Source organism: Octopus bimaculoides, chromosome 7, assembly GCF_046866305.1.
Source record: "Octopus bimaculoides isolate indiv1 chromosome 7, ASM4686630v1, whole genome shotgun sequence".
Lineage (NCBI taxonomy): Eukaryota > Metazoa > Mollusca > Cephalopoda > Octopoda > Octopodidae > Octopus > Octopus bimaculoides.
Window position 1 is genome coordinate 74,449,491 of NC_142934.1, and position 22,658 is coordinate 74,472,148.

Here is a 22,658-nt window from a genome sequence, read left to right on the forward strand (position 1 = left end):
AATCTATCCAGTGAAATTTTATTGTAAGCTATTCATATTGATACACCGGCAGGAGAATTTTATTTTATTTTACGTTGAAAACATTATATACATATGACAAAAAAAAAAACATTACAAGTAATACCATATGTTATAAAATAAATAGACTATGTAAACTAAATAACTAATTCTAGTTTTTTAAAAAATCAAGGGTGACAGCCTAGAAAATTTTAAGTAATGATTTCTCATTTAGGCACAAGGCCAACAGTTTGTGGGGAGGGACAAGTGGATTAAAGCGTCCCAATGCATTACTGGTGCTTTATTTTATCGACCATGTAGGGATGAAAGATAAAGCTAACCTTAGCGGAATTGAACTCAGAACGTAATGGGACATAACGCTAGTGACAACAGGCATTTAAAAAAATTTGGTGAATTCATGGCATGTTACTGAAGAGATTCGAACCCCAACCACAATATATATATTCAGGCATCACGTGTGACCGATCACAGTCTTACGTGATTAATCTATAAATTGATCCTTCAACGTGAATCTGTGGCGTGATATGGCGACAATTGGTAACGACCAACACAAGAAAATGCCAGCAAAAAACAGACCCACAACAATCTTCTTCCTCATCTGCCACACCTGATCAATTCAAACGAGGAAATAATGCATTATCCAACAACATTGCGCCACACACAGACAAAATAACCAAAAGTGGCAAAAGAGTTCACCTAAATTTACTTTTTTTTAACACACACGCACATGCAAAAAAAAAAAAAAAAAGAAAAGAAAAAAAGAAAAAGAGATCTTTTTTACAGTTTATTTTACAGGAAAAAGAACTGTAGAAATATTTGTAGAAGGAAAAAGATCTGGGATCTATTTCAAAACGGGGGCACCAGTATTTTCTTAACGAAACGCTAACGAAACACTTTGAAACTTGGGACACTGGTAGAATGTGTCATATAAAACATCTTTTACTCTTAGTCTTCTTAACAAAAAAAACGTACATCGCAAGTTATTCCATGTTAAAGTTATCCTATTTCTGTAATTTCAACCACTCACTGACGTCTATTCAGCTGAATAGAGTTACTGCTGGGCGGTCATAAAAATGTTATTCCCTGTGACATATTTCATCCGGTTTAATCGTAATTTATATGCATATATTGTTTATATAATAAATTACGCTGTGCGTATCTATGTGTGTAACAATTTTAGAGTTCGGATTCTAGAGTTAGGGTTAGTTTTAGGGTTAGGGTTAGGGTTAGGGTTAACAGTCTAGTTAGGGTTAGGGGATTAATACGATATACACCGTTACAGCGCTAACTGTTTTCAACTGAATAGACGTCAGTGATTAGTAGAAATTATCGAAATAAGACAATATTTTACATGAAATAAATTCGAATACAAAAATTTTTTTCTGTTCTATAACACAAAATAGATAAGTATACGAAGTTTGAAAGTCTTTCCGTACCAAAAACACTACATAAAACATAAATGAAAACTGGCGCCCCCGTTTTGAAAGAGATCCAAGATCTGTAAAGGTTATTTGCATATCTTACAAACTTATTGTTTAATCGTTGTTACATGAACTTTAAGCATTTATTCTATATTCAATGCATGTCTTTTTGTACATATGCTGGTACATTGTATTTCTATATGATTTAGCTATTTTGTTCTTTCATTCTCTTCGCTTACACCTCAAGTCACTGGGAAAAGATTTCTGTCGGGATTCGAACCCCAACCGCAAGATATTTAGTTAGGTGTCTCGAGTGAGCCACCACAGTTTCACGTGATTGATCTATAAATCGAACAATCAGCGTGAAGCTGTGACGTGATATCGTTTACTCAAATCATTTAAAATGTTTCCCTTTTTCATCCTCTAAAATTGGCGCAGACCACCTCGAGCACTCGGAGCGATACACTCGAACAAGAGATGACTTCGGATATTCATACACGATGTACCACAGCTAGCCTTCCATAGATACAGAACGGTTGTCTCCTCTTAGTCGGCCGTTATATTATCTGCACCTTTTCCTATCTATTCGTGTCCAATAATAAATATGTCAAAAGCTTAAAGTTTGTGGGTTTTCTTAGTTTATTATGCACGCTGTCAGTCAAACCACAAGACGATGGTCTTCCACAATACAACACACACCAACAAGCATCATAGCAAGTCCGTAACATAGGTTAACAATCTCCTCGCGATATTCATAACCAAGCAGACTTGCAACATTACTTGGCCATACTTGCTCGTGAGTGATACCTGACTAGACATACATACATACATACTCACAAACATACATACATACATACACAGACACATACACACACATACTTACATAAAACATACACATGTGTGTGCGCGCGTGTTTGGGTATATGTATGTATGTGTATGTGTCTGTGTGAATGTGTGTGAGTGTGTGTATGTGTGTGTGTGTGTGTGTGTGCGTGCGTTCATGTGCGCACGCGCGCGCGTGTTAGAACGGGCCCTCAGAAATTCAGGATTGATGTCCGACGTACTGGAAAGCCACTAGAAGTGAGGTACCTCTTAGCTTTTGCCAAAAGCATGTCTCTAGCAGAAAGTCACTTTGATATTGTAGTGACGTCATATTGGCGCCAAAAAGCATAGGCGCCATTACTGAATCCTTAACTACGCATGCGTGGGTTTCAACATCGAAGCGTTCCCGCTATTAGACTGTCTCTTACCAAGCCTGACAGCGACCAAGCAAGACGTCTAAGCAAGCTCTCCCATTTGAGTGTGGTTGAACCAAGTTGTCTCTATAACGGCACCAGCTCGAAGAACCGTACATCTACATTTCAGGCTACTCTAAAACCGGACAATTAGAAGCTGTTTTATTTTTCCACCGTACAATAAATATTTGTTGTTGTTGATCAGTTTGGAGTTTCTGCGTTCAGTTCTCTTCCAATTTAATGTAGGAAAGTTAGGTGTATATCTAAAGATATGTAACCCACTCTCCTAAAGTGGTGACCCCGACTAAGGAACGACTGCAGCCACGACGATCTGGACTGATCAGCATCATCATTGGTATGAGCAACACGAGTTTCCGGCCGCCGACGCCATCATCATAACGACTTTTTGAACAATTTCACAGTGAGATATTGACTCTATAGCATTTCCGACTATACAAACTCACATTGTGCCAAGCTGACACAGACGTTTTTTTCTTTCTTTCTGACTGTTATTTTCCATTTTCTTTCAGCACGTCAAGGTGGGTTTTCAAAAAAAAAGAAAAAAAGTTTTTTTTTTCCCGCAGACAGTACAAGCACACAACTAAACACACTACAAAAAAAAAAAAAAGGAAAACAATACAAAAAAAATACAGAAGGCAACCACATTGTTCTTTTTTTTAGCGAATATTTCTTTTTCTTCTTTCTTTTTCCATTTTGGTTCTTATTGTGCACATACATTACAGAGGAAAACAGAAAGGTACAGAAAAAAAATAGCGTGTTTCCTTTTCCATTTGCGGTGAAATTTTTTTTTTTTGGCCTTTTGCATATTCTACACGTTTTTCGTTATTGTTTCTTCCTATTTTACCTTTGACGGAATCATTTACCGATACGTGTGCGTTGCCAAGGCTGCCTTCATTCGCCGGAGAGACTGACGTATTTTTTGGTCAGTTAGAGAATTTTTTTCGGGCACATGATGTCTCGCCCACTCGGAGGCTATCTTTAATGCTATGCAATTTGCCTTCGTCGCTTCTAAAAGTGTCGAAGGATTTTATCACGACTCCGAAAGATGACGCGACCTACGATGAGGTCAAGACTGAGATATTGCGAAGGACTGCCAGATCTGCCACCAGCAAGTTTCATGAGCTGATGGCGGATGAACAACTAGGCGATAGAACTCCAACGGAGTTTTTAACTCATCTACGCGGTCTCAGCGGTGAATCAACAGACGGGCCACTTCTTAGAAAGATATTCTTTACACGGTTACCGTCGCAAGTCCAGACAATATTGGCAACAGTTTCGGACTCGAACTCACTAGATCAAGTGGCCACTATGGCCGATAGGGTCATGGAATTTTCAGTGAACCCTTCTCGACTTGTTTCAAATTGCTCCGAGTCCTCCACGGACACACCACGTACTGTTTCCGCAGATCCTGCAAGGCAGTCCTCTTCGGTGACCAATGAGGATTTGCTACGTAGCATTCAGGAGCTCACTCGCACCGTAAATAACCTCTGTTTCTCGAGATCTCGTGGTGGTTCCCAATCTCGTAGCGTTTCCCGGTCTCGAAAATTTTCTCGAGATCGGGGAGCTACCTGGAAGAAGCAAGGTCTGTGTTGGTACCATACAAACTTTTCGAACAAGGCGGCAAAATGTATTCAGCCTTGTTCGTTCAAGGCATCGGGAAACGAGTAGAGGAGAAAGTGCGCACGTCCCTTTCCTCCACCCAACCTGTTTTTAATCGTGCAATATTCGTCCAGGACCAAGTGTCGAAGAAATTCTTCATGGTTGACACTGGTTCCTGTTGTAGTATTTGGCCGCTTCGTCTAACAGTCGACAAACCTCGCCGTTCTGAAATTGTTTTGCACGCAGTTGATTCATCTCCGATTCCTACTTTTGGTCAGCTTTCTCTACGTTTAGACATTGGTCTTCGTAGAGACTTTCAATGGGTTTTTGTCATAGCTGACATTCCACATCCCATTTTGGGTGCGGATTTTTTAAATCATTTTCAATTATTGGTAGATGTCCGACGTCGAAGGCTTGTCGATGACTCGACATCCCTTTCCACGCCGGCAAGGAGCTCTACCAATTCTCCTCTTAGCCCAGCATTTTTTATTGCCACTGCTGGGGACGCTTTTCATTCTCTTTTAGCGTCTTTTCCGGAGTTGGTGGATATTACTTTCAAGCCGGTTAAACCTGCACATTCTACCCTCCATTATATCACGACGACTGGTCCTCCGGTTTTTTCTCGACCACGTCGCCTAGCGCCTGATCGTCTTAAGACGGCCAAGGCCGAGTTTGAGCATATGCTTCAACTCGTCCTCATTCGCCCCTCCACCAGCCCATGGGCATCTCCTCTACATTTGGCCCGTAAAGGGGATTCGGATTTTCGCCCGGTGGGGGACTATCGGAGACTAAATGCTGTGACGATAGCTGATCGCTATCCCATCAGGAATTTGCAGGATTTCTCGGCGAACCTGCATGGATGCACCATTTTCTCTAAGATTGATCTGGTACGGGCCTATCATCAGATACCAGTAAATCCAGAGGATATCCCTAAAACAGCCATCACTACACCTTTCGGTTGTTTTGAATCTCTATTTATGAGTTTTGGTTTGCGTAATGCTACTAGCACTTTTCAGAGGTTTATGGATGAGGTCGTTCGTGGACTTGATTTTGTATTCGCTTATGTCGATGATATACTCATCGCTAGTGATACGGAAGAGAATCATCTCCACCATTTGTCGCAACTTTTTCAGCGTCTTCGCGCTTATAATGTGAAGATTAATCCCGACAAGTGTCTTTTCGGGCAGTCATCCCTGAATTTTCTGGGACATTTGGTTGATTCTAATGGGATCAAACCTCTTCCTGCTAAAGTCGATGCAATTCAACGCATCGCACCTCCAACCTCTCTGCGACAGTTGCGCCATTTTTTAGGCATGGTCAATTTTTACAGGAGATTCATTGACCGGTGTGCATACAAGCTACTTCCTTTAACGAGGCTACTGCAAGGCCATTCTAAGAAGGATACTGGACTCACTCTTACTGATGAGGCGTTATCTGCTTTTGAGTCTGTGAAACAGGAGTTATCCTCCGTTCCTGTTCTTGCACATCCCGCTCCTGATGCTCCGCTTTCTTTATCTGTGGATGCTTCCGATTCTGCGGTCGGTGCTGTTTTGCAGCACACTGTAGACAATCAAACAAAACCTTTGGCTTTCTTTTCTTGTAAATTACAGCCTGCCGAACGCAGGTATAGTACTTTTGATCGTGAGCTATTGGCGATCTATCTGTCGATTCGGCATTTTCAACACCAACTCGAGGGACGAGAGTTTGTGATTTATACTGATCACAAGCCACTCACTTTTGCTCTGTCCTCTAAAACGGACAAGCTCTCTCTCCTCGTGCTTTTCGTCACCTGGATTTTATCTCACAATTTACAGGTGACATTCGTCATGTGCCAGGGAAAGAGAACATTACAGCTGATGCTCTTTCTCGACTTCCTGTGCATTCTATTTCCACTCCCGCGGAAATTGATTTGCTGGAAATTTCGCAGGAGCAACCTTCTTTGTCAAGTTTAGATTTGACTTCGTCAAAATTCAGCAACTGTAAATTTGCTTATCTTCCGCTCCCTTCATCCGAGGGCTCTATATTATGTGACACATCCACAGGTTCTCCTAGGCCTTTAGTACCTACGAACCATCAACGTTCTGTGTTTGATGCCCTTCATTCTTTGTCATATCCGGGCATCTCAGCAACAGTAAAGCTTATCACTGCTCGGTTTTTCTGGCCCAATATGCGGCGATCAATTGCCACTTGGGCACGCTCCTGCATGAAGTGCCAGAGTGCGACGGTCCATAGGCACGTTCGTGCCCCTCTTGGACAATTTCCTTCTCCTGAAGCCCGTTTCCGTCACATCCATCTTGATTTGGTTGGACCGTTACCAGTGTGTCGCGGGTTCTCATACCTGTTGACTTGTGTTGACCGTTTCTCACGTTGGCCAGAAGCCATTCCTATAGCAGATATTACTTCTGAGACTGTTGCCCAGGCTTTCGTTTCTGGGTGGGTGTCGAGGTTCGGAGTACCGGTCAGTTTGACCACAGATCGTGGCCGGCAATTTGAGGCCACGCTTTTTCGTGACATATCACGAATCCTGGGGGTGCATCGTATACGCACCACCAGCTACCATCCCGCTTCTAATGGGATGGTTGAGCGGTTTCATCGACAACTTAAGGCCGCCTTGCGCGCCTCGCCCAACCCGCAGTTTTGGGTTGAAATTCTTCCGGTTGTCCTCCTTGGATGCCGGACTGCGGTAAAAGCTGACCTGGGTTACTCCTCGGCGGAGCTTCTTTACGGCACCACGTTGACGTTGCCAGGTGCGATGGTGGTACCAGACTCATCACAACCACCACACCCAGAGTCCTATGTTACTCGGTTGCGAGAGTATTTCTCCAATCTTCCATCTATTGGCCCCAGACAACAGTCACCTCCCTTTAGAGTGCCAGCAGACATTGAGTCTTGGTCTCATGTGTTTATTAGGGATGATTCTGTCAAAGGACCCCTTGTTTCTCCTTACAAAGGACCCTATCGTGTGCTTTCTCGCACTCCAAAGTTTTTCAAGGTCGACGCTAATGGTCGTGCAGAAATTGTGTCTGTCGACCGTCTGAAAAAAAGCGTACCTTGACAAACCTTCAACTCCCGTGGACGACATGCCCGTGTTTCAAATGCCGCACACACCACTATCACCACATACATTGTCAACGCCTTTACCAATGCATACACCAACATCAGCACCATCACAATCACACACACCAACGATTACACCACCTTCGTCGTTGCAAAGGAACCCTAGCGAACCTTATGTCACTAGGTTTGGCAGGACGGTGCATTGGCCCAAGAAATTGGAAAAAAACTATTTACGTTTGATTTATTGTGTTTTTACTGGACAATTTCAGTTTTTTATTTTTTATTGAACATTTTTTCTCCCATTCAAAAAAAAAAAAAAAAAAAAAAACTATGTATCCGGTTCGTAAAAAGTTACACAAGGAAATTTGGAATGTCCATACGCGGGAGGTCGTGGTCGGTGAGCAGAGCTATAGATGAGCATCAGATGCTAGTTGTGACCGTTTACCTGGTACGGAATATTCTATGAAAGTTAACACAAGGAAAATTTGGTCTGTTGATCGTGAGTGGAAAACATCCACTCTAACAGAGTCGACAAAACCGAGTGTATTGATTTGGAGTGTCTGTACTCAGGAAGTCGTGGTCAGTTGCGGAGCTGTGGTTGAGCATCGATGCCAGTTTCGACCTGTTGCCTGGTACTAGGTATCTTAGTCGGTTGGCTCTTGCTATTTTCCGTGAGGGGATGTCCCACTCATACAGTGAAGATAAAACCGAGTGTTTGATATATATATTTGTGCCGCATTTTCTGCGTGGTTTCGATGGCCATCTCGCCTCAGACGTCCCTCCAAAATTTTTTAATTTCGTTTTTCACACTCAAGGGGGAGCCATTGTAGTGACGTCATATTGGCGCCAAAAAGCATAGGCGCCATTACTGAATCCTTAACCACGCATGCGTGGGTTTCAACATCGAAGCGTTCCCGCTATTAGACTGTCTCTTACCAAGCCTGAAAGCGACCAAGCAAGACGTCTAAGCAAGTTCTCCCATTTGAGTGTGGTTGAACCAAGTTTTCTCTATAACGGCACCAGCTCGAAGAACCGTACATCTACATTTCAGGCTACTCTAAAACCGGACAATTAGAAGCTGTTTTATTTTTCCACCGTACAATAAATATTTGTTGTTGTTGATCAGTTTGGAGTTTCTGCGTTCAGTTCTCTTCCAATTTAATGTAGGAAAGTTAGGTGTATATCTAAAGATATATAACCCACTCTCCTAAAATATAAAACCGGATAGGCAGGGAATGGTATTGAACTTTTTGCGTATCTTTTGCTTGTGCTTGAAGACATGGTGCTTGAAGTCATAACGTTCTTCTTTCTGTGACCCATATCGGTATTGGTTTGTCTTGCCATGGTTTGCCTTTGGATCATGCCATTAGGGCAGACAGGGTCTGTGAGGTGTTCTCCAAACATTATTAAGCCTAAAATTTTAGGTTGCGTGATCACCGGCAAGGAAACTTTCCGATGTTCGGTCGAGTAGGAGGGGAGCATGGCGAGCATAGAAGCCTCGGACGCAAGCTCTGATGAAGCCGACCCGGTTGCGATAACCTCATGCACAGGCATTGTTGACATCATAGATATCAGCTGATTGTTTACAGTCTCTTAAATCTGAGTTGTATTTTAGCTGTGGTACATATGTGAGAAGTGATCTTTTTGTGTACAAAATACTGCGAGGAGGGCAAGAAGTATGTTTAATGTGATGTGTGTTAGATGTGAAGTGTATCGCACGAGAAATGTGAAACCCTTGGGATGTGTCTAAGTAGGTGTGCGCGCACCCCCACGTATATATATATATATATATCTATATATATATATATATATATATATTAAAGGAAATAGAGAAATACAATTGACATATTAACAATTTATTTACATTATAATATAATGTAATATAATATAATATAATATAACAAATAATTAAAACAAATATAAATCCAACAATTCACCAGTGAATTTTTTAAAATTCACATTTATGCATATCAGTCTCCTCAGGGTGATATTTGTTCAAAAAATAGACAACAATCCCGAGCAAGGACTGTTAAATTATAAAAGAGACTGATTTAAAATATGTTTACAAGCATGAGCGTTAATAATTTTAAAATATGATAAATGCAATAAAAATAAAAACAAAATTCAAATAGATAAAATGATTAGGTAAAAAAATTTTACAACGGTCCTTATGGATCACTAATAATATTAATCTAAAGATATTTTAATCGAAAAGAATCACTGGCCATTTTATTATATAATAAGATCTATATAATATGTTAAAAATTTATTGTGCACTAAGAAATATATTTTATCTGAAATTACTATATACTATGTTGAAAAAAGAAATAAATAAGGATATATTTCATTCAGAAAAAGAAATTTTCATCAACGGTTTTATCTTTGGTGGCAAATTGTTTTCAATATTTTAAACAAAAAATTATGAACATAGAAAAAAATATACACTAATCTCTATAAATTCAAGCTGTTGTATGTATGTAGTATGTCTATATTTTTGTATGCAGTGTAAATTAACCAAATATAAGCAAATTGTTAATACCTTGAAACCAGATTACAAGTTCAGGTTTATAAATGTAATTATTGGGGAATAGGATATGTAACACACTGCCTAAATACCAATCTTGAGAAATTAGGCTTCTCAAAGCCAGAAAGGAGAAAGCTGATTCGACAGATCCAAGCCATCACTGGAACTGTAAAAATCTGTAAAACTTTCCAGAAGTTTATCATTTAAGTATATATGAGCATGTTTAGATATGCAATTTTATGCATGAGAAGACATACATAAAAGAAAACACATAAATCTGCACACATACATACATACATACATACATACTTACATACTCTGTCGATCTAGTTAGAAATCTAGTTAGAACCCGACTCTTTCTCTATTGGCAAGAAATCTTGAAATAAAACAGAATAATGACATGCATGCATACATACACATACACACACATACATGCATACATACATACATACATACATACATACATACATACATACATACATACATACATACATACGGTTATTATGTTTTATTGATTATTTTAATATTTCCAGATCTATTTGAAGCTTGAGAATCTACACCCTGTTGGATCATTCAAGATACGCAACGCTTTTTGTAGCTTCAAAAACCTTCCTCCGAATACCAAAGCTGTGTACACTGTAAGCACGGGTAACTTTGCTCGTGCCGTCGCATGGTTCGGCAGAAGAAACAACATCAAATGTACAATCCTAGTTCCAGATCATGCACCAAAATGCAAAACAGACGCTGTTGAAAAGTTAGGTGCTGACATAGTAAGGATTGAACATAAAGAATGGTTTGAAATCATAGCTGGTCGCAAGACTTATGAGAAAGGAGAAAACCTTGGTGTTTACTTACATCCAGAATTTGATAGGAATGTTCTCGCAGGTATTTCTACATATCCTCTTTGTTGTTGTTGTGGCTGCTGCTGTTGTTGTTGTTACTGTGGTGGTGGTTAAGGTGGCGAGCTGGCAGAAACGTTAGCGAACCGGGCGAAATGCTTAGCGGTATTTCGTCTGCCGCTACGTTCTGAGTTCAAATTCCGCCGAGGTCGACTTAGCCTTTCATCCTTTCGGGATTGATTAAATAAGTACCAGTTACGCACTGGTGTCGACGTAATCGACTTAATCCCTTTGTATTTCCTTGTTTGTCCCCTCTGTGTGTAGCCCCTTGTGGGCAGTAAAGAAATAAGAATCGTTAGCACTACGGACAAGATGCTTAGCGGCACTTCGTCCGTCTCTACATTCTGAGATCAAAATCCACCGAGGTTGAGTTTGCCTTTAATTCCTTTTAGGGTCAATAAAATAAGTACCAGTTCAGAACTGGGGGTCGATGTCATTCAGGCGTTGTGCGTATAGTAGAAAGGATAATTATCATTGTTATTGTTGTTGTTAAGGCGATGAACTGACAGAATCGTTACCATGCCGGACAAAATACTTTGTGGTATTTCCTCCGACTCGTTTCGTTTTGTGTTAAAATCGCCGAGGTCTTTGCATTTAGTTCCTTTCGGGGTCCATAAATAAGTATCAGATGAGCTCTGAGATTGATGTAATCGCCTAACTTCCTCCCGCTCTATTGGCCTTGTACCAAAATTATTATCATTATATTCTCTGCACTGTATAGTTGTCGTTTTTCTTCTATCTTCGAAGCAATTTATATAAGCATTACTAGATGAAACTATAACCACGTCAGGAAAGCCAGTTCTCGATATCCAGTTCTCGATAACCACAACTGGTTCCTACTGGCTGGTCGTAAGTCAATCCGGTCGTAAGTCGATTTGGACGTAAGTCGATTTGGACGTAAGTCGATTTGGACGTAAGTCGATTTGGACGTAAGTCGATTTGGTCGTAAGTCGATTTGGTCGTAAGTCGGCCTATAAGCCTATACATAGATTTGTTTTGTATATTTACATTATTAAGGTACATTCTCAGGTAAAAGTCACACATAGCATTCTGTATACTATTATACTGGCGTTAGTAAAAAATTTTGGAGTTTCAAACTGTCGTCTTATAAACAAATACGAGGTTGCCTCCATGTTTCCGCGACAGGATATTCATCCAATACTTGGGATAATCACAGTGGCGATCGATAACCAAACCTATGTGAAGCGTTTGTTAGCTGACATCATCCGTAGATGGATTAAACCCATTAGATTTCAACTGGACTATTTATAGCTGCCGGGAGGTGGCGGGCCAATCGTCGTAAAGTCGATCGGTCGTAAGTCGGATAAGTCGGATACGACAAAAATATTTATGTCACGTAGCTCAAACTGCAATAGCAGTCGAAGCAAAATAAAGTAACACAGAATCAAAACATACAACTGAAAGTATGAAAAGAAGGAAAAATGAAGTTTAGTGAATGATTAATAGATAAAATAAAAATAATATCCCGAATACATAAATAAGTATTTTCGAACGTAGAGATAGTTACAACACAAACAACAGTGGTGACTCTCGCACAGAATCAAACACTGTAATCCGTTCACATAGTAGTTATGTAAAAAGAAACCGTCCCTTAATAGTAAATGAACAAATAGAATTTCTATATCATCACAGTTACTAGAAAAAATATAGCAGGGAGAATTTTGAAACTAATAAAAAGGAAAGTAAAGAGAAAAATATCTGTTCTTCCTAAAGGATGGTAGTGGTTTAAATCTGTCCTCACGACATTAAATGCAAACATTTCTAAAGCAAAATGGTAAAAAATAATGGCACTATCTGCTGTACTTTCAAAGTAAAGATCCAGCGGAAACACAGGCTGAAATTATCAGACATATCTCTGACTATACATTGGTGCCCCAGTACATGGATCAGAGAAATACAAGAGTAACGATAAGAGACTTGGGAAACAACGTTGATCCATGGCTAGAAATTACTTTTGTATCGCAGTAAAGGCGGGTGATCAAAGAAAGGCTAACTATAAGTGATAAGTCGTCAGGTGGCGTCAAAATAGATTTTCAAATCCTAATGATCTCCGAGAGCAACAAAGCTGTACCGGAACAGTGCCCAGTTAAAATCGCCTGGACAAAAAGCATGAGATTGGTAAACAAGAGTCAAAAGCCAAATTGAGTGTGCAACATTGTCTTTTGTGAATGTAGATCTGTGTTTGTATACTACATCAGTTTTGCGTTGTTATAAATGTTATCTTGTTGCATCTGGTGCTATTTTGATGTTTCTTCTGTTACATAGAGCACATGCAATGTGAGTTGTGTTATTTTTGGGGGTATTGGTTTTCTTTCATATGTGCTGTGTTGTTGGTATTATATATTTCAGTATGGACGGTTATTGTGTAAAGTATGTGATGTGTAGTTTGTATAGCATAAATGAGTTGCGGAAATACAAAATGTGAGTTGCGTAAGCTATTGGTGTTGGCACCCATTATCGGTTTTGTCGGAGTGCACAAGTGGCCGTTGATGTTGCTGGGTATATGATGTGGGAGTTATTTTAGTTAGTTGATGATTATTCTATAGGGAGTGGTTCTCAACCGGGTTCCACATGACCCTTGAGGTGAAGATCCATATAAGATTTTGCTGTTAAAATTTATGTACTAAATACACAAAATATTTTCACAATTTTTTCCATACAATTCCTAATAATATTTAATTATAAAAATATAAAGGGAGTTTTTTTTTAAACATCGAATGTTTATTAGGGTCCAGGAGAGTAAAATAGAAATCAAAGGGATTCACAGGCAAAAAGTAGTTGAGGACCACTGCTATTGGATATGTGGTGTTTGCAGAGAATGTACTGTTTGAACTACATAAGTCTTTTGCGTATGAAGTGGGCTGTGTCTAGTAGGGTTATATTTTGGATAGTGTATAACGTTCTGAGCCCTGATACTGTTTCTATATTTTTGTTCATATTTTAACATATATTATACTCTGATTATTACCCTTTTAGTTCTAGCTATTTTGCCTTTTCTTAAAGTAAATTTGGCTCATTTGTCTAATTCCTTACATATTTCTATGCCTTGGCTGAATTTATGAACAGTTTCTAGTAGATTTTCCAACTTGATATTATCTCTTGTATATGTCTTCAAATCCCCAATAGAGAAGTGATGACTTATAGCTTCTCAGAAGCAACTGTATCCAACGGCAGATTCTTTCAATGGGATTATTAATTAAGTCAGAGCTAGGCGGATAATGAGTCTCTCTGGAAGAGTCCTCTTCTTGTGATATAGGAATGTTTCTGTTTTCCCTTGGATTTGTAATGATATTGCTGCTTTCCATTTTGACCTGGAATTGAAACTATTTGAAACTATTTCGTTAGTAGTGAGACTACTTTATTTCTGAAATTTTGGCACACGGTTAACAATTTCCGGGGAGGGCATAGGACGATTACATCGAGCCCAGTGGGGCTTGTTTTATAGATCCTGAAAGGATGAAAGGCAAGGTCGATCCCTGTGGCATTTGAACTCAGAATGTAAAGTCAGAAGAAATACCGCTAAGCATTTCGCCCGGCGCGATAACTATTCTGCCATTTCGCCGCCTTTTTCCTTCAAAATAATAAGCAGCTCGTTGTATTGTATAGCTGTAAGAACTTAGTATATTATGATGAAATCTAGTTACAAAACTACTAATATTTTGGCTGTGTTATTTTTGTTTTTCGGGATTAATGTCGCTTTCTTCACCGGCATTAAAGTTGATTCTGGTCTGCTTATGACTTCATTAAATTCTGCGGAGATGAATGTTTCAACTAGAAATAGAGAACTTTGTCAATTTCAGGCACTATGTTTCTGTTTGCTTGTAACTCTCAACGTGCCGATGTTTTCTTCGTCGGTTATGATGGACAATGCTTGTGGTGCTTCTATATCTTTTATCTTCTCTTCTGATCCGTTGTGCATTTTTATTATGTTCATTGTCATTACTCCATATTTCCTCCCAAATACACTTGAACTTCCGTTGATGTCGATGTGTGTGTATGTTCTAGTGTTATGCTATTATTTTTTTCCCTTCCGTTTGTGTGTCTAGAGGAGCTTTTTGTGTTTGATTGAAATACTTTATTTTCCAGGAAGAAATGTCCGCATAATTCGAAACGATTTCTTCTCCATATTTTTGCTGCTATACTTTATTTAAACTGTTATTTTGCACTTAAAGAACCTGTCATTTTTTTTCATATTGTAATTTTTTTTATTTGAGACCTTCGTTTCTTTTTTATGAGGGATCTTTCCTTTTCCATTTCACTAAGTAAGGACAAATTCTCTCTTTTTTTCCTCAATTATATATATATATATACTAGATGTATCCGCCGTAACTCCCTGGGTCCACTCCAAGTTGGAAATGTCGATGCGCAGCGGGAAAGGAAAAGATACTATTTCAAACCTAATGCAATAAAATTCTTAAATAATACAGTTCCCCTGCTTTTGATGTGACAACATAAATACGACCAAGTGTTTCTTTGAAAACATTCAAATGGCCTCCAGCTTTTCTTCCTCGCTTTCTTCTTTGCCATTCTTTGTTACTGCTGTTCCATGTGAGATACATGGGTACTTCAGCATAAAGTAATGTTTTTGCAAAGTCATCATTGATGCATAATGAAAACAATGCTGTCAATGTTGTTCTCATGTCATTCATTGACAGCCGTATATATCCTCATCATTTCTAAGTGATATTCTTTCTTCTTCTGGTAGATGAACTTGCAGTCTTACTATTGCTGGTGCTCTTTCATGAACTGAAAATCCTAAAATGGATGCAGCTGCTTCGGATGGTCCAGTTTACCTACCCATTAGATATTGATTAATTTCGTTATCATTGTTCATTTGAACAGCAGCTTGGTCATTTCTTTTCAGAGTGTACTTGAAGACGTACTTAATTGACTTCACTGAGGCAATGATTTCAATGTTGCAGTGGCATTTGGATGCTCTTAAAAGAGTTTCATTATAAGGTACAACCCATTTGTTGTTTGTTTTTCCATTCTTATAAGATTCAACTCCTCCCATTGCAAGTGATCTATAATGAGATAGTCTCTCTGTCTGTTTTTTTCCTGCCTTTTGATTAAGATGATAAAGACTAATATTTTTAATTAAAAAAATTCAAGTACCTGTGTTCCTTGGTGTGTGCACTGTTTTGTTTTGGTTTTATTGTTTTATTGTCCCGAAACTGTTCTTATGTATTAATATGGGCACTGCCCAGAAGCCATTTTCTACATGTTATGCATAGTGGTAACTCATGGAGTTTTGGTTATGTATTTGTCTCCATGTTTTTGTTTGTTTGTTTTTTACCATCCCAAAAGCCCTTATTAAAGGGATTCTTTCTGTATTCAGACCCTCATATTAGGGTCACCTCTATTTCAAAATCTTTACATTTGGATAATTCCTCCATTTCTTCGAGAGATACATAACCGTATGTTGATTTGGACACTTCGATTTTAAGGAGTTTCATTTCCTGATTATCGTTGATAACAATATCTGGTCGATTAGCCTCGATTTCTATTTTGTCATATCGCAGAGAGTAGCAGCCAGAGACAATGTACATTATTATTTCTTTCCCATCTCCACATATTCTGCCTTTACTTACTGCATTCTACTTCATTATATGCTTATGATGACTCCTGGAGAGAAGCATTAGTTTTGAGTCTCAATCAAAAACCCCTCAGTTTCTTGAGTTTCTCAGCCAGTGTTACGACCTTTCCTTTGTTTTGCTTTCTCTAGTATTGGCCATGTAGAGGCTTTTCCTGCCATCGCTTTGTCATGGCATTCTGTAACCACGTTTTATTTTAGAATTTAGCTTTTTCATAGTCTTTGCTGTTGATTCTCTATTTTCTTCAACACTCTGTCATTTCAGGCTCTCGTTTGAATTTAATGGCTTCTATAAAGATAGAGACATGGTGTGTGTATGTTTCATAGCGATTTATATTATTTTTTACGATTCTTTACTAGATATTTTTGTAGCATTACATAGAGCATTTTATAAATAGTCTTCTAGTTGCAAGAAGACTATTTTATAAATAGCCTTCTCTGTATTCATGGTATATATAATCTTTCTGTGTCTGATTTTAGGTGGTGTATTCTAAATGCTGTCATTACTTCTCTTGTTTTTTTTTCTGTTTAATTTTGCTACTTAGCTTTACGTTAAATTGAAGATATCAAAACTAAAATTTATTTTGGGGATAACTAGAGTATTAAAACCAGGTAGGTTAATTTTGCATTTAGCTTTGTTTTACGTATTATTCTAATCCATCTACAATATTCCTTCCTAATCTTTTCTTTCATCTCTTTGTGCTACACACTGTAGTTCATTAATTTCTAAGTACTTATATGTCTGTATTTAATCTAATCTTACATACCCCAGTTCAATGCGTATTGCTTCTTCTATGCTTATAACCTTCGATGATTGTTCAAATGCTCTGTTCATTGTTTTGAGCAACTTTTCCGTGGTATTTTCTTCACTGCCCAAATTATTGTCCAATTTTTTTCTACTTCCTCTTCCGTTGGTGCTGTATTAATTTAAATCTTTACTTTCACAAAGTTCTTGACAAATTGTTCGGAGTTTGGAGTCGAACTGTTTTTTTTCGTTCAAAGATTTTGCTGTCATTTTTCATACCGACAGATTTTTTTTTATGATTTCGCAGGCATTTTTGTTTCAGGCATTCTTTGTTGTTGGATATTTATTTTCATCATATTATATTTCGGTAGTATTTTTTCTCCTTTCTTTTATCAATTGTGTCCATTTGTTATTGATTTCGAAAGATCTTTTCTTTTCTATCTTTACTATGTATTTATGTTCCGCGTTGTATATATGGGCTTCATATTCCTATTTGAGTGGGTCTAAATGATTGCTACTTTCCTTTGAAATTATAGGTTTGTTTGCTTAGAGATAACTTGGAATTAAGCAACAACGACCACGAAACGTAAATTCTACGTAGCCATTTGATCTGCTAGAAATAGCTGCCAAATTCACTTAAATCACAACCTGCAGTCATAAGAAGAGATTGGAGAACATAAACCTAGTTACGGTGTCTGATAATTCACCAGTGTGCACGCATTTAGGAAACCTTTAATTTAGGTCTGCTGAATCAAAGTTGACTGGGGACAAAATAACATCATCGTCGTCGTCATCGTCGTTGTGGTCCTCCTCCTCCTCCTCCTCCTCATCATCATCATCGACAAAACTAAAACCATAGCACACTTATGTAATATCTTCTGCTTTCTTTTGTAAAGGAAACGGCACAGTTGCTTTGGAGATATTGCAAGAGTTACCGGACGTGGACACAATAATAATACCATATGGCGGAGGTGCTCTTTCTTCCGGTATGGGCACTGCCGTTAAAGTTCTGAAACCGGATGTTAATATCTACACAAGTGAAGTTGATACCTCACCTCAGGTAAATTTTAGAACTATTTTGATCAAACTGGGTGCGTGTGTGTGTGTGTGTGTGTGTGTGTGTGTGTACTTTTCTCCTTTGCGTCAATTACTTACAACCGCGATAATTCGACCTGAAGTAAAACTATATATATATGTGTGTGTGTGTGTGTGTGTGTGTGTGTGTGTGCGTGTGTGTGCGTGTGTGTGTGTGTGTAGTGCATCTTGCAGGCATGAAGCGTATTCGATCCACCACTGCCAAATTTAAATTAACAGTTGAACAGAACTTTTCTCACGACGGAACAATTGCTTTTTCAGTGACACCGGTTTTACATGTGCCAGATGCCTTTAGCTAGGCCAAAATAACGTCTTCATCACTTGACCCTTATAACCTCTTCTACTTCACCAAAAGCTAGAACAGAGATATCACAGTACCACAAACGAAGCCCATCGTTCTCAACGATATGTCTATTCTTCTGGATAGTTATAAAAGCAAGAACCCCAAGCAAGAATCAGTTAGTGACATGGTGACAACTCAGATATCCGGCTCGTGACAACTCAATCAGTAAATGAATGACAAACTCGAGTCACAGACAGCTACCATCAGTTAGGGAGCAGAACGCTAGAACCATAATCCAAAGCAAGGTAGCTACTAAAGACAATGGTCAGATGGATAATGAAATTTACTGTCAACAGCTATGAGACCCTACTTCCCACACTCTCTCACTTTCACTAACTCACTTTGTCATCTCTGCACATTACCACATCTCTCTCTATGGTTTACTATTACAATACGAACACACAGGCCGAGATTAACTTTTTATTTATTTCGCACGCTCTAGGATTTTATTCACCTGCCCGTCGAGGCAAGGTATATTCGATGTAACGGTAAATAAATAATTTCTTCACAACTTCAACCACTGTTCTTTCCTCTTTACATAATGGCCATCAACGAAGAACCAATCCTTACACACTAATTACGGCTCCAACATTCCATCCTACTGTGTATCGACTATTGTCTTCCCATATTATTGTTCACTAAATAATATCACCCGTTACACACACACACACATGTATGTATGTATGTATGTATGTATGTATGTATGTATGTATGTATGTATGTGTGTATATATATATATATATATATATATATATATATATATATACTTTTACTCTTTTACTTGTTTCAGTCATTTGGCTGTGGCCATGCTGGAGCACCGCCTCAAGTCGAGCAAATCGACCCCAGGACTTATTCTTTGTAAGCCTAGTACTAATTCTATCGTTCCCTTTTTGCCGAACCGCTAAGTTACGGGGACGTAAACACACCAGCATCGGTTGTCAAGCGATCTTGGGAGACAAACACAGATACACAAACATATATACACACATATATACGACAGGCTTCTTTCAGTTTCCGTCTGCCAAATCCACTCACAAGGCTTTAGTCGACCCGAAGCTATAGTAGAAGACACTTGTCCAAGGTGCCACGCAGAGGGTCTGAACCTGGAACCATGTAGTTGGTAAGCAAACTACTTACCTACGCCTATATATATATATATATATATATATATATATATAAACTAAGAGCACTAGATTCTTTGGAAGAAAACAAGCGTATGTATACGAAAACAAGGACGAAAAGTTAAAAAAAAAGAGAAATGGTACATAATTACAAATACAAACAACAGAACATTAACAACAGGTGTCTTTCGACTAAGGACGAATTAAATTAACCTGGCGTGTGTGGGAGTGAAGCCTGACGGCAGGAACATAGAAAATGAAAGTCATGGGAGAAAATACGAGAGATGTTGCACGGCTGAACCAAAAAAGAAAGGTCAGGCTTGGCGGAACACCGGTCACGTGGAAGGAGAGGAGAGAGGTAGTGGATAGAGGGATTGAAGAATTAGGGAGGGACGAGAAAGATAGAAAAAGGAAAGGATACTTATTGATCAGACCGTGTCTATATGTGTGTGTGTGTGTTTGTGTGTGTATGTATTACAAGTTACGTAAGATGTTCTGATTGACTTAGAAACATATGTAATCTAGATTTACCTTTTCCATTCCTTAAACCTTTCAGTTTATGTGCATAATTAGCAACCTTCGTTACCAAACTAAGAGTTTTATAGCAGTAGTCGTTTTATTGAAATTTCCATCTATTTTGATATGGGACAAAAAGGCATAACATACGCCGATTGATATGCTTTGTTGATCGAATATTATCCGCTTTTTGTCACCTATACAAGTCATGTATATGCTTGATGTTTATTAACTTCCTGTACCAAGACCTTTTCGGATATATCACTACATATATCACTACTATATCACTACATGCGCGCACACGCACACACACAAAGAAAAAAGAGACTTGTTGACTGCTTAAAACGTAACAGAGTAGTATAAAATCAGTGTGCTATAGAAAGCAATAGTATGCCCCTCCTCTCAAAATTGTTGGCCTCGTGCTAAGATGAGATAGAATTATTATTATTATCATCATCATTAAGACGGCGAGCTGACAGTCTCGTTAGCTTGCCAGGCAAAATGCTTAACGGTATTTCGTCTGTCTTTATGTTGTGAGTTCAAATTCCGGTGAGGTCGACTTTGCCTTTCAGCCTTTCGGGATCGATAGATTAAGTATCAATTGGGTACTGGGGTCGATGTAATCGACTTGAAACCTCCCCCAAAATTTCAAGCCTTGTGCCTTTAGTAGAAAGGATTGTTATTGTTATTATTATTATTATTATTATTATTATCATTATTATTATTATCCTTTCAGGTTTACGAAAGTCAAAAAGCTGGAAAAGCTGTGCCATGCAAATACACGCCCAATTTTTGCGACGGCATCGGAGGGCGTGGCTGCATGATTCCCGTGTGGGCAGTCGCAAGAAAGGTAATTGATGACACGATAGTGGTCAGTACAAGAGATATAGCCGATGCTATCAAGCTATTAGTGGAGAGTAATTATGTAATCACAGAAGGAGCCGGTGCATCTTCTGTCGCAGCGGCCATGGCAGCAAAGGAAAAACTCTCGGGAAATGTTGTGTGTGTGGTTACAGGAGGAAACATTGACAACAAGAAATTGCTTCAAGTTTTGCAAGGGGAAATCCCGACAGATTAATGAGTTCTGTTATCGGTTTTGTTCTTTCTGTGAAAAGCATGTTGCGATAAATGTTGCTGGAATAATAAGAGGAGTGTTTTAAAATTTTATTCATAGCCTCAAATAGTTCCTGTGAACTATTTGGTATTTGAAACTTATATATTGAAATTGGAATCGAGGAAGTGAAAAGCTTGTCTAGAGCGGACTTTGGTTTATGCATCTTCCACCATTGTAAGAATATTTGAGGAATTAAAATCATCAAACTTAAACAAATTTCTGTTTACAATTTTATAAATTTAAAAAGAGTTGGGATGAAAGGAGAGAGTGAGCAGTAAGGGAGAAGGATGGGCAGACAGACAGGCAGATAGATAAATAAATAGAGGAGGGAAGAAAAAAAATTAGAGCGGAAGGGAGACTACTCGTGATATGTGTGTTGATTTTAGATTTCTCCATCCTGAGATTAGTCGGAGAAAAAAGAAAAAAAAAATCACTTAAATCCGTTTCACATGCTAACAATATTGGATTGGTAAAACGATTGGAACATTGAATAAAATACCTCACGCTATATCTTCCAGTTCATTACATAGCTTGCTTGCTTGATGGGACTGGGTTCCCAGAGACGTCATCATGCACAGAGCCGACCAGGTCCACCAGTGCTCTCTATTGCTGGCGGTCATGTGCCAGCCTCTCGACATCCTCCAAGGTGACGTTGAGCCTCTGAAAATCTTTCCCAATCACGCCCAGCCACCTGATGCGGGGCCTATCACGAGGCTTCTTCCAGCCTGCATCTGTTGCGTCGAATGAAAAAAAAAGCCCTGGTAAAATGACCTAGTGGGAAGATGGAGGACATATCTGTACCAACTCAGGTATCCTTTTCGTTCTTTCGATGTCGATAAAATAAAGTACCAGTCACGTGCTGGGGTCGATGCAAATGAATGATACCCCCACCCCATCAAAATTGCTGACCTTTAGCCAAATTAGAAACAATCCCTTCTTCTTATTATTGATTTGAAACGTTCGTTAACACTGACTTTAATCGCACATTATATACCAGCTCTCCTATTGTATAACAACTTGAGATTATCAACTGTTCCAGTAGGACTCAGCTTCAACTAACCAATGACCACTGAACTTAGTATACCATAACTACGTTGAGAAGCGGCTGCAATAGACGATACATTAAACTGAACATCAGCCAAGGCAATACATAAAATTTAACAGTGACTGCATTGGTAGATGATTTAAACTGAGCAGTGGCATGTCCTGTAGATCATAACTGACACTCAGCTGCATCGATGGATAATGACCTAAACTGAGTAGTGGTAGGTAGCCCTGAGTCATAATTTAAACTAAGCAGCGACTGTCTCAACAAATCATTATCGAAAATGAGCAG

General features: G+C 38.8%; 1 protein-coding gene across 1 annotated transcript in view; it reads left to right on the top strand.

The window, feature by feature from the left end:
• The window catches only part of LOC106882368 (uncharacterized), a 25,670-nt gene extending 4,132 nt beyond the window's left edge, over window positions 1-21,538 (top strand). The window contains exons 2-4 of the mRNA XM_052969438.2: window positions 10,409-10,760; window positions 18,030-18,193; window positions 20,945-21,538. Of these exons, the coding sequence (XP_052825398.2) occupies window positions 10,409-10,760; window positions 18,030-18,193; window positions 20,945-21,286 (858 nt within the window). The 3' untranslated portion in view covers window positions 21,287-21,538. The remainder of the gene's footprint in view (window positions 1-10,408; window positions 10,761-18,029; window positions 18,194-20,944) is intronic.
• The last annotated feature ends 1,120 nt before the right edge of the window (window positions 21,539-22,658 follow it).